Source organism: Strix aluco, chromosome 5 (genome assembly GCF_031877795.1).
Source record: "Strix aluco isolate bStrAlu1 chromosome 5, bStrAlu1.hap1, whole genome shotgun sequence".
Taxonomy (NCBI): Eukaryota; Metazoa; Chordata; class Aves; order Strigiformes; family Strigidae; genus Strix; species Strix aluco.
The window spans coordinates 86,282,138-86,294,801 of NC_133935.1; the positions used below are offsets into that span (position 1 = coordinate 86,282,138).

The 12,664-nt window shown below is 47.2% G+C and overlaps 1 protein-coding gene across 1 annotated transcript in view; it reads right to left on the reverse strand.

Annotated features, from left to right (window-relative positions):
- The window catches only part of PLXNA4 (plexin A4), a 429,072-nt gene extending 417,056 nt beyond the window's left edge, over positions 1–12,016 (reverse strand). Inside the window, exon 1 of the mRNA XM_074828081.1 lies at positions 10,787–12,016. Within this exon, the coding sequence (XP_074684182.1) occupies positions 10,787–11,965 (1,179 nt within the window). The 5' untranslated portion in view covers positions 11,966–12,016. The remainder of the gene's footprint in view (positions 1–10,786) is intronic.
- Positions 12,017–12,664: the final 648 nt, after the last annotated feature.

Consider the following 12,664-nt stretch of genomic DNA (forward strand, 5'->3'; position numbering starts at 1 on the left):
TTGTGTAGGGCAAAAGACACCTTTGAGTGAAGGAGAAGTGCTCATCAGCTGCTGCATTTTATCCTCAAGGATGTTGCATTTCCGTGATGGGCCAAAGGTTGTCTATCTAACAAATTCCTGGAAACATCAACTGCAGTGATGAAAGAGGTATAAGAAGAGACTGGAGCTCTATCCTCTGCAGCTGTGCCCTGTAATCCTGAGCATCCTTGCTGAAACATGGGTTTCTCTCAGGTGTGTCCATCCAATAGAGACACCTAACAAAAGATGATCCCTTCCCCGAATTACAAACTTCCCCAGATTACAAACCCTTCCCCAAATTACATTACATCTTCACCAGATGGACACAACAGCCACACTGCAGGGCTCTTCTCAGGTCTCCACAACAGTATCACTGCTCTCTGTTGCATGCAGCGTTGAAAGTTGTAGGAGCCTTCTCTTGCTGACCTGTCCTCCCTTTAACAGACAACATGCCTGGCCCATTATCTCCCAATATTTGCTGGCATCAGAATGGTTAAACCAGCATTTCTGGAGCATTTCTGGCAGCTGCCAGGCACCCTTCATTCCTATTCCAGTGATGCATACCAGCACCTTGCCGAATAAAGTCCAGCTGCCTCCCCTATGCCGGCACCACCAGAGATTCTCCACTGAATCACAATTACTATAATTATTATTTTGTTACACAGACAAAATTATCATTTGGGCTGCAAAGTGCCACATGCACCAACAACGCTATATAAATTAAACAACAATGCTGCTTTGCATGCAAACAACACCTTTGCCCAGAGATCCCACAGCTGCTTAAAAACATTAATTAAGCCTCACCGTGGTCCTGCGAAGGTAAACTAAGTGTTGTAATGAACAACATGTATGTGCTGTTGCTCTTCAGCACAGGGAAATTGAGAGAGCTCGGCTGGGTACGAGAGGCCTCGGCTTGTTCACCAAATAATGGAGAGTCGTGCCGAGCTGGAGGGTTGTGCATCTGTATCAGGGAGAACTGAGTTGTGCCTGGTCCTATCATCTCACAGAAAATGAATTTAAAGAAGCCTCGTTATCAGTTTAAACAACGACCTAAAGCACTCAAGCCCTGCAAAGAAAAATCTCCCACTTGCTGCCTCTATCTGTGCAGATCTCGGTACTTGAGGAATTCAGAGCACTTGTGTCAGCCGAGTATAAATTCACTCAAGCCATTAAGCTGAGACTCCTCCTGCATCTGAAAGTGGGACTGTGCAAGCAGGAGGCTGCAGCCGGCCCTCAGAAACAGGGACACCATTACAATTACAGCGCTGTGTTTCTTGGCGCAGGATCCCAACCAATATCCCCAACCCATTGATAAGTGCTGGGTCATTCTCTCATTAGGAGGAGTACATTTTTATTATTCCCTTCTGCATGCTCCCTCACTCTGCCTCTCCCACTCTCTCTGTGTGTCTAAACATGCGCCTGGCTAATATCACTTGTTTACAGGATAAATCAGCTGAACAAATCCTATTATATTTTGGAACACTGACAATGACGGGGTAATGACATTGAAACAGGGAAAATATGATGTTGTTCCTACTGATCTAATGTCACCCACATGCTCTATCAGCTATGCCAGCTCCAATACTGCATGGAGGAAACAGAGGTCTCTGTCTTTCTCCAGTGCTACCATCTAGTTGCATGCAAGGTGTCTTGCCTTTCCCGTGTTTCAAGTACTTCTTTAAATATTTTAAATATTATTAGAATCTGCACCATAAAGCAGAAAACATTGGGCTGCAATGTTTACTAGCTCCTAAATTGAAGCGACTGGGTTCTGGTGGCACAGGGGGGATGTTAGGTCCTATGTATTTTGTAGGTATCTGCAGGAGAAAGATGCAACAAAGGTCTGCAATTCAGCAAGCCACGTTCATCCACTCACTGACATTTATCTGTGCAACAAAGCAGAGCTGAAGAGAAGGACACTTTGGAGGTAGATGTGTGCAGGACACCCAGGTCCCCAGCTCCACCCTGAACTTGGACATATCCACCCAGTCAGGTCCACTCTGGCTCTGCAAACACCGCATTTTGCCCCAAAGCTGTTGTCATGTTATCCAAGACTGGGCCAGTGCTAATAAAATGCCTCTCAAGTAAACTTACAGCAAAACCATATCCCACACTAGCAGATTTGTGCAGATGCCAGGCTGGGAGTGTCAGAAATATGGTCGGATGAGATTTGGACATCTCTCTGTAGGTACAACAGTCTTTCTTGTCTCCGCCTTCACAGCGGTCAGTCTTCAAGATAGACACTTCCAACATCTGTATTATCCTACCTGGTATAATGGGGACCCATGTTTCCATGCAATTTGGATAAATAGAGAAACATGCTTATTTCAGGGTAAAAAAAAAAAAAAAAAAAAAAAAAAAAAAGGTTTGTGTTATGTATGTGCTGGAATATAAAATAAATAGACATGCACATCAGATTGTTCCCAGAGGCTAAACTTCTTTGCTGATTCTTCAAGTACTAAGACAGACCCCGCACTGTTTTTCACCCCGACAGCTACACTTGCATCAGGCAAGTGAGAAAGGCTCAGTGCAGGATTTGGCCGAGAAAGCAATGAGGAATCCAGCATACCCTCGACCCCCTCCTCAACAGAACAGTTATTGTACAAACTCCCGCGCTCAGCTGCCCCCAGTCCGGAGGTGCTTTAAATAGCATCAGGCTCACGAAGGGAGCTGGAGTCACTTTGCTTCTGGCTCTTCCAGGATGGTTGGGTTTTGCTTGCTGCTTTTTTTTTAAAAAAAAAAACAACTGTTGTACAAGCATTCCCATTGGCCTGCAAGGCAACCTCCTGGTGAGGTAATACGAGGTCAGGTTTGTGAAGTAGCTGATCTCCCAGCGTGGAGGAGAATGCGAGGAGATAATATAGAGCCCTCCAAAAATGCAAGGCTGAGCCACGGGCGACCGCAGGGCTGTACCACAGAAGAAAACAGCTTGAGTCGCTGGCAGGGGAAGCAGCAAAGATCAGTTCCCAGAAACAAATCTAATTGTCCATGTGGCAAAAAGTGCAGGGAAATGGCACAAGCAGTGATGGAGAAGGTGACGCCTTGCTCACCTGCAGAAGCAGCTACTGGGGGATCACCAGGACCTGGGGCTGATGCTTGGAGATGCTGAGCAGCTCAGGCAGAGCCAACGTGGTCCAGAGATGGGACTGATGATGGGGGAGGGAGCTGTGCCTGAAATATCTCAGACATAACAGCGACTCAGCAGCCTTGGGCCCTGCTCCGTCCTCAATGAACATTTTGTGTGAGCGGGATCAAGCAGACACGAGGAGCCGGTAGAGAAAAGCAATGTGAGGGGGTTTGGCACCCGGCCACTTAAAGGCATAAAGTCTCCTCTTGCTTTATTCTTGGGAAGTAGATAAATGGTTTTGAGAAAGAAGTTGTTTCCAAAGCATGCTTTCCCCCAGCCCCTGCCCAGGGCAAACAATGAGGATTTTGGAAGGAGAGGTTGTAGGGTGGGGCTGCGATAAGAAGGTAATTAATTACTGCCAGCATTATTTCTGCATGCACACTGATCTGGAAGTATCCTTACAAGGACAGGTGTTTAACACTGAGGAATATACTTAATACCTCAAATGCAATCATCCTCTCTCGGCAATTAGGCCCTGGTTTACAGCCCTTAAGTGCAAGCTTCAGTTGATGTAAGTGCTTAAGGGTTTTTGTTGTTCTCTCCCCCAGGGTCTCCAAAGCCACTTTTTTTTTTTCTGCCTGGAGTGCAGAACACTTTACAGAGGCAGGAAAGTGTCCTTATCCCTGCTGGTTGAAAGCAGAGAGGTGGCACATGGGAGGAAGGACCACCACTGAGGAAGAAGTGAAGATGAACCCACATGGTGCCTGAGAAGCCCTTGCAAATGAGCTCTCACCAGGTTAGCACATGCATGCACACCTGAATAAGCAGCAGGCTTCTGAGAATGTCCAGAGGACTGGGATGTTGCCAGTAACTATACCCAGGCTGAACTAAGAGCTCAGGCAGATGCTGGAGAAGTCCCGTAGTGCTCACCCAGCACCGTTCAGCCATAGGCACGTATGTCAATGGAAAATCCAGGAGGGGCTCGTTCCTGCAACTCCATTACACCCCAACCGTCATGTCCCTAACATGAACATTAGGCATGCTAATCAGTGAATTAGTGCTAATTAATGAGCTTGCTGATCACCTCACAGAGGAAGAGGTGGGGAGACTTTCTAACTCCAGTTACAGAGGGGCCAGGACCTTGCTCAGAGTGGTGAAGATTTGAACTCAGCTGCTCTCCATTAGCCTGAGGAGCACAGCCCCAGACATCTCTGGTCACTTCCACCACTGACAATAATCATGAGAAATACCAGCCATGTCTTGGAGAGAGCTCCCTGCTTCGCTTTCACCTGATCTGGCTCATGTAGCAAGGTAACATGATATTTCTCTCTGATTAAATATCTTTCATCCCAGAGCACAAACAGCTTTGCAGAGGAGATGATGGTCAGGCCTGCTGGAGCTGGAGAAGAGCAGAGCTCAGCTGCAGAAACCCTAAGCCAGCACCCTACCCCTTGTCCATATTGACTCCCCAGTTAAGTCCTCCCCATCCACTGCAGCTCCCAGCATCAGCACGAGGGCGCTTGTTGCCTCTTATCAAAGTTACTGGGCTCAGCAAGTTCTTCCGACAACACGCTCCACACACATTCACACACACTCCCATCCAACACAAACCAATGTGACCAATTATACAAATACAAATCTGGCAGTAATAAGCCTGTTTGCTCCGTCTCTGAGTCTCCAGTGAGCATTCCCAGAGAGGCATTACCGTATTTCTGAGGCTACTCCCTTTGCACAGACTACACTGTTTCTTTTTTTTTCGTTTTGGTTTTTTTTTTTTTTTGTTCCTGCTCCTGTTTGCATCTTCAGAGGAAGAAGAAGAAAGCCCTGTTAAAAGTTGACCAAGAACTGACCTCAACTGACCATGAGCTCTTTGGATCAGAAACATGAGCCTGTACAATTTGGAGTAAAGACATGTAGGCAAAACTCTTGTGCACAGTCTATCCAGTAGAGATGAACAAAAAGACCTATTGTGCAAGCACGAGTGTCATTGACACCCGCAGAGATTTACTTAGGATAGCCCAACTGGCAAGCAGTGACACTACGAGGTCTAATGAAACTGATAGCTCATTCCTGTGACTGAGTCACTCCCCTGAGAAAGCGGCAGGCTCACGTACCGGCCAACCCAGCCGGGACAAATGTGCGTGCAAAATGTCAAAGCAGCAGTATCGCATGGACCTCCTTCCACGTATTCCTCTTCCCAAGGGCAAAGCAAAAGTTAACACTCCCTTTCACCCCAATCTTTCCTTTTTAAGGGAAAACGATGGAGGAAATGACAGATAGAGATGGCAATTCCTATTTTTTAGTTTGCAAAGTGATTTTTTTTTTTTTTTCCTCGAATTGCCCCTTCTTTCCAGCAGCTCCAGCCCACATCCTTCTTTCTAAATGACCCTGGTTTTCTGTTCCCCATACTAGAGAGGAACACAATAGCAAGGATGATATTCCCTTTTGGGAACACTGGGCACAGCACTAAGATCCATGACTCACTGAGCTGCAACTGCACTGCAAGTTACGTTTTACTGCACTTTAGCCAACCCTGCTGTAAAACAGGGGTAATGCTGCTCCCCATCTCGGTGTCTCAGAGGTGTTGTCAGACCTGTGTCCTGTTAACACCACTGATGACAAATGCAAGCCCTGGGAGGAAGAGGAAAAATCATGGAATAGGCTGTTTATAGGAAAACCATGGCCACCCCATCACCAACAGTGGCCTTGCCAGGAGTCAAATAGACTGTCCCACCTGAGCTAGAAATGGCCCTTCCTAACCTGGTGGCATGGAGCAGAAGAGAGCCCATGAATCATTCCCAAGGATCAAGCAGCATTCATCCTGGAGTGAGGTGCTCATGCTGCCAAAGCAAAACGTCTGCGCGCCCAACTGGCATCCAGACGTACCTGACAGCCAACCGTGGAAAGACTAAGCAGCAATATGCCTTCCACAGTCTCCTCCAGCATGCAGCTAAACCCCATGAGTACAGCAGTTCTTGCTTGGTGGGTGTCAAGCATCCAGGATGGGTGGGGGGGATTCAGGGAAAGCAGGAGGGAGCAGGAGAGCAGAGTCCACTTGAGGAACAGAGGTGATGCAGGACTCTCATGAATCTAGGCACCAGAGGCTGCAGAAATGTTTTGGGGAGTTGCTGTCTTAAGTTTGCCTTGAAACATCAGAAGCACAGGAAGCCTTTATAGCCAAGTCACTTGTCAGACAATGACTCAGGTCCCAAACAACCACCTTGCCTGCCCTCTGTTAGCAAAGTGTTGGAAAAATATTGCCCAGCTCTTTACACAAGGCCTTTTGTTGGCTGGTCAGCTTCAAAAACATTTCTTTTCTCCCCCAAGTGACAGCACTGCCATGAAAAACAGGAAGAGATTGAATACAGTAATTTAAACAGTCAAACTCCATTTCCTGCCAAAAGGAAAAGAAAATACCAGCAAAAGGCAGAAGCCAGGTGATAGCTGCGGACAGACACTTTGATTATCTTGGACAGATATTTGTGCTGTGTATCCGGTAAAAGCTACAGCGATGGAGGTGACACCTTTTCATTTCAGGGACTGGAGTCTGTTAGGCTGCAGAGCGGCAGGTGATGCTGTGAGGCAGATCAGGCTGATGGGGAGACCAGGATCTCCCAGGATAGCAGCCCTGTGTTGCAACCAGCTCCTAAGCTGACAGCCAGGATCACATGCCAACAACACACTGTGTTTGGGACTTCACTGCAAGCCAAAGCTCCGGCAAGGATCCCTGTTCCTCTTGCATCTCCTCAGCAGGCCTTGGCACCCTCATGCTTCTTTGGGATCAATCCCTAATACCCTCCTCTTCTTCACCCATGCTTCTACACAGCAGTTCACCTGCTTGCTCCCCAAGGTAGAGGGGAAGGCCCCCCCATCTCCACTACTGAGCATCCCAGTAATGCAATTGTCACTGGGCTTCAAAACACACCTATTGTTAATCCTATTCCATAGTAGTGAAAATCAACAAATCCCCCCATGGTCCAGTCCTGTACCAAAATGGCCCATTTACATCTCCATCCTCCTCCCAAAGTACCTTTTTTTTCTTTAAAGAAATCCATCATTTCCCAACTGTACCAACAGTTAATGACAAAGTTTATGAAGCATATATAAACCACAGCCTTCTTATACAACATAAAGATTGTTTTTTGTTTTAAGAAGCCTATTTTTTCCCTCCAGAACAGCCCTTCCTTCTGCCAACACCCTGCATGTCCATCCAGCCTCGCTCCCTCTGCTCCATACGTTAACTGGTCACATTTTGGTGACACACAATGCTCTTGCTAGATAGCCAAAGGGGATGAAGGTGCTCTCTGGGGCTATATAAGTAGGAATGGCTCCAGTATCAGGAAAGGAAATTTAGATTAGACATGAGGGAAAGCTTCCTAGCAGCAAAGACAGATCATGTAGGGAGAGAGAGAGGAATCTCCATCGGTGGAGGTTAAGAACAGGTGAGACAAACATCTGTCAGAAATGTTATAAGTAGGGCAGAAGAGCAAATCAGATGACCTCATAAGACTCTTTTTTTTCTAAGCCTCATTTTTCTCTGATTATATGAATTTCTAAGCATTTGAGGTCAAGTGTACTGTTTAAATATAAGCTATTATCCTGTATTTGCAGAGAGGAAAACCAGAGAGGTATTACTTGGAACTGTTCATCACCTGAGTGAACATCACCAATTTGCAAATCAACTGCCCAGACATAAGAATCCATCATTTTTTCCTGATTTATGCTGAAGATTAACAGGAGGACAGCTATAACACAGAGGCAGGGGAGGAATGAACATTGAGGATCCTCCATCTCTGGACTTCTATATTTCTTATTCTGGAAATTCTTCTGTCACACCGCTAACATCTGCAACATTCACACGGGGTTGGCACGAGAGAAGCACAGGCTCATTACACAGTTGTGTCTCCATCCTTTGCCTTCACATTGGGTTTGCAAACCAGACCAGGGCAAGTCTCGAGGACATCTGGAGACCCAATGCCTCCCGCTGCATCTTGACTGTGAGACGCAGTGTGTCCAGTCCAGCTTGCTGCCAGGTCCTACCTGACCTCAACTTTCTCAGCATCAGCTGCGCCAACAAAGCTGCCTGACCAGAGAAGCTGCAGACTCTGCACTGTACTATGGCCAAGTGCACCATTCCCCCACATCCCTGTAATTATTTGTGTGCATATTGCAGGTTAGAAGAGCTGTGCTGGGAATGGTCTCCAAGAGACTTTTCTTGCCCTGAAGTGGCCTTGAGCAAGCAGTACACCAAGGCAGGAACAGAAGCATCCCAACACGTGGATCCCCTTTGAGTCAGTTATCTCCCTATTAGAAAAATATTTGTTACCAAAAGCCAGACCGGACCGTGCACCAAGATGCGAGGACAGTGCGGTGAGCCCAGCTCCATAATCCATGGTCCTACAGTTAATACCACAAAGAAGGGTTGGAATACGTCTTCTAACAACGTGTCTCTGCAATGCTCAGTGAGGGTTTCCCACAGCTCATCTCTACCCATCTGCTCAATGCCAGGCACATCAGTTGTGTCTGTTCACAGGCAGGATTTCAGCTGCCGAGGGCAGGGCGGCAGAGCTGAAGTTCAGGTCCAGCCTTGATCGCAGGCAGGTTAAGCCTCTATTTGCACCAGCAGAGAAATATTTGACATCCACACAAAACCAGGGAAAGTCTCACTGATGGCTTTGTAATTGGTTTTAGAGCTGCTTCAAACACATGTGCTAAGAGGCAGAGCAGCAGTGCTGGTGGATGGCTGGCAAGCAGGACATCAGTAAAGGAGACGAGGCCCTCACAGACATATATCCAGGCTCCAAAATACTTCACCAACCATCAAATATTTTCCAAGCTTAGCGGCTGGACTCTGCAACCCTTACAGCAGCCAAGTCACTAATACCTCTTCCCTCGGGCAGCACAGCTGATCTCAGACAGGGCTTGCCAGCAGCTCTAAGTAGACTCATTTAAGGAGAGGACAGCCCACTTTTAGTTACACTTTTCAGACTTCTGGTTTTTTCTTCAAGGATCGCCAGGCTCTTTCTCCAGCTGGGAAGCATTAGCATCTCTGATTCACAGTGAAGAAATGCAGTCACAAATATGCCAGTCCCTGGCTCCTTGTCTTCTCCCCAACCTCTGCACTCCTGCCTCTCCAAATTTGGTCTGATATATCAGTCGTCTTGTTCCGGGACTCACCCTGAGGGACACAAGAAAGCTGCTGGCCTTTTTCCTCCTGTCTAAAGCCACAGAACCCAGGTGACTGAGAGGTTTCAAACCTTCTGATTCGAGAGGTCCAGTAATGCAAACATGAGTATGGAGCACAAGCAGAGCAGATTTGCAAATGCATGGAGAGGCTTAGCGGCCCAGGAAAGAAACTCCAGTGGGAAGCTCCCAGCTTAAATCTAAAGACAGCTCTTTGAAAGTGCAGAGGCCTTGAGGCTAAACAAAAAAATCAAAGCCAGATTTGGGCACAGCCTTTCTCCCTGTGCAATACTCAGTAGGGAGATTTGCAGGTCTAGGCAGAAGAGATCCCAACTAAAATGAAGGACTTGTCCCTCTGCACGTTCGGTGTGGGAGTATGAGAGCAGTGCAAGGTCAAGCAACAATGCTGAGGGCACTGGTGTAAAGGGGAATTAGGGCAGAGTAAGGCAGGATCAGTCTCCCTGCAATGAAATTTCTGTCTGCGGTCCTCTTAGTCTGTCCTTGTCCTGCAAAGGAACAACAGCAGGAATCCCCCAGCAAAGGAGGCTTCAGTACAAAGGAAAGCCGGAGCAATCCCGTATCCCAAGCCCTGACTGCCTTGAGATTACGGGGCAGGAAAGCGCTCTGCTGTCTCTCTGTATTCCCTTTGCTCAGACTTGAACTTGCCTCTCACTTAAAAGAGCTAATTAAGGAAGGAAATCAAAGCCCAGAGAAGCGGCTATTACAGCAGCCAGGGTGCAGTGCTGGCTGTAATGCTGATTTCTGTGCGTGGTATCAAAGCCAGCTGTATGGTGGCGGGGCTGACGCAGATTTCTGCAGTGACACTTTAGTGAACCGACAGAATAAACTAAGACAATTTCTTAAGACCATTTGTAGGTCAGGTAGACCAGACTCTTCCCCAATCCTGCCCTTAAGTCTTGCAGCATTTAACCCTTGATCTGCAGCAAGGCACTAATTTTTCAGTGCAGAGGCAACACAGAACTAGCTGGAAACCGGACAGCGATGGACTTTGATGGTTAACGACCAGTGCTTTTCAGCCCTAGAATAAATGAAGCCCTGGCTTCACAAAACTCCCTGAACAATCCTGCTCCTACTCCAGCCCAAGGGAATAAAATTACACCAGCAGACACAGAAACCAGCACAAGCCGTTGACATTATCTACGTCCTGTTTTGGTTTAGGTTTGAGCCAAGACTGCAAAAGTAAATGTGATTTCACCCCTAATGCATTGCACAGTGATGTAACTACGACACATCCCTTCTAAAGATTTCAAGGTCTCTTGGTTCAGTTCATCAGCAAACATAGCATGCTTGGGGAGGTCAGAAAGTGACACCTTTCTCAGCTCATCCATGAGCAAACTGAGGCATGAACGGGTTAAATTAGGTGGTGTGGTGAGCTGGAGGCAGAGCCAGGACTGGAACAAGGCAGATCCTTCGTCCCTGCTCTAACCATTAAGCCATGTTCTAAGATCTGTGAGCATATGAAGAGGTTAAGGTTGGGTGCTTAGGGGCTTTACTTACCGCACTGCTACAGGGAATGTCCTTGACTTTGAGCCAGGCCAGATCTAACGTCCCCTCTCCCCTGTAGCAGGACTGCAGTCTGTCCTTGATGCGATCATTGATCTTTTTCAAGACAAAGATGCAAAGAGCAGATTCATCCAAGGACTTCATCTTCCTTTTCTGCCCCTTGGAGAAGACTGTGAAGAGGATATCATCCTCAGGGCCAACACCCAAAGACCTTGCTAAGATGGTTCCAGCCTTAGACAAGTAGGCTGCCTGGAGCAACCGGTACTCCACCCCATTCTTCTCACAGCCAATGGGCACCTCAACATAGGAGTTAAAGGCTGTGTCCTCCTTACAAAGCCGGACCAGCTTGGAGGTATAAACCTGCTCCTTCGTGGTGGAGCCAGGTGGTGAGATCATCTCAGGTTGCAGAGTCAGGAAATAGACAAAGTTACCACTGCTGAAGCCATAGATGTAGTAGATATCAAAGTCAGGGATGATGGTAAAGGTATCTGAGGGGATCTTGATCATAGAGGCCACAAACTCATCATGAAAGACATACGCAAACATCCCATCTGCCTCAGAGTTCTTGGTGAGCTTTCTGCTGGAAATAGTGGGGAAATACTCAGGTTTTCCATCCACAGCAGTGGCAATGAACAACTTGTCATCCATGTTGCTGTAAGAAACAATGACTCCAAAAACAGAGCCACTCTCATTCACCCCAGAGAGATAATGCTCCTTCTTGTGGAAGGGCTCTCCCAGCTTGAAGAGGTCATCCAGCCTCAAAAGCTTACAGATGCCCTGGTAAAGACTCCCACAGGCTATCAACCGATTCTCCTTGTAGTCTATGAGGAGCATTTTGTTTATGTTGTTAGTGGGCGTCAAGGGTTCATTGCAGGTTTGGACTATCCTGGGAGGATAACACTTGGGATTATCTTCATCAGGACCAGTCTGGTGGGTCACCAGGACCTTCAGGTCACTGGAGAGTTTGTAGATCCTGTTGACAGCTCCCAAGTAAATGTGCCCAGTTCTTTCGTCAACCACCAAGTGGTTGAAGTTTCCCTCTGCTTGGTCTCCAGTGAAAGTGATGAAGGGCCTCTTTGGATGGAGTGGCTGCTGCCTCCCAAGAGGCGACACTGTGGTGGATAGCAGGAGGTGAGAAACCAGGCAAGTCCATTTCCACATGGCCGGTGACATGATTAGAAAGGTTTGTATTCCCAGGAGGACGAGGATTAAAAGCTGTAAGAGTCTTCAAAACACCAATTCCCTGGCAGATTTTGTCCTACAAGCAGAGAGAAAAGAAAACAAAAGTACATTACTATGGAGTATTCCTTCCTCCTCCCTCCTTCACAACCATGCCATCATCAGAGCATATTTAATTACTAATCCTCCCTTTCTCGCCTCTGAGCTCTCTACTTAAAATCAGAACAAAGGGAGCCCTCCTGAAAGAAAAGATGCTGGTAGAAAGAGCAGAAATCACATAGCAGAATAATAAATCAGCACCCCTTTAGTGTCCATTCCACACACACTGTGCCCCATGGTGCAGCACAAAAATTCACTGGAAGCCAGAGCAGTGCAGAAGGCTAATGGTAGAAACATCAAGCAGTATTTCTGTTTGCACTGCCAATTTTGACCAAATTGTGTATTTGCTATCTAAGAAGACAGGACTGGAGAAGGATTATTATCCTGCTCTTCTGGATGAAGGACTGAAGCCTAGAGAAGGTCAGGGAGCTGCCTACAGGGACAGATCCAGATGGATGCTGAGCTCTTTTGCAACCCTTGAAGTTTACCAGGAAGAAGCCAGCTCTGGTCTGACATTAACATCCTTTCTGGGAGACCTCGGTCCAGAACGGGCCTGTTTGAACAGGCTCTCTGTGGCTTCCAGATGAAAGCTGC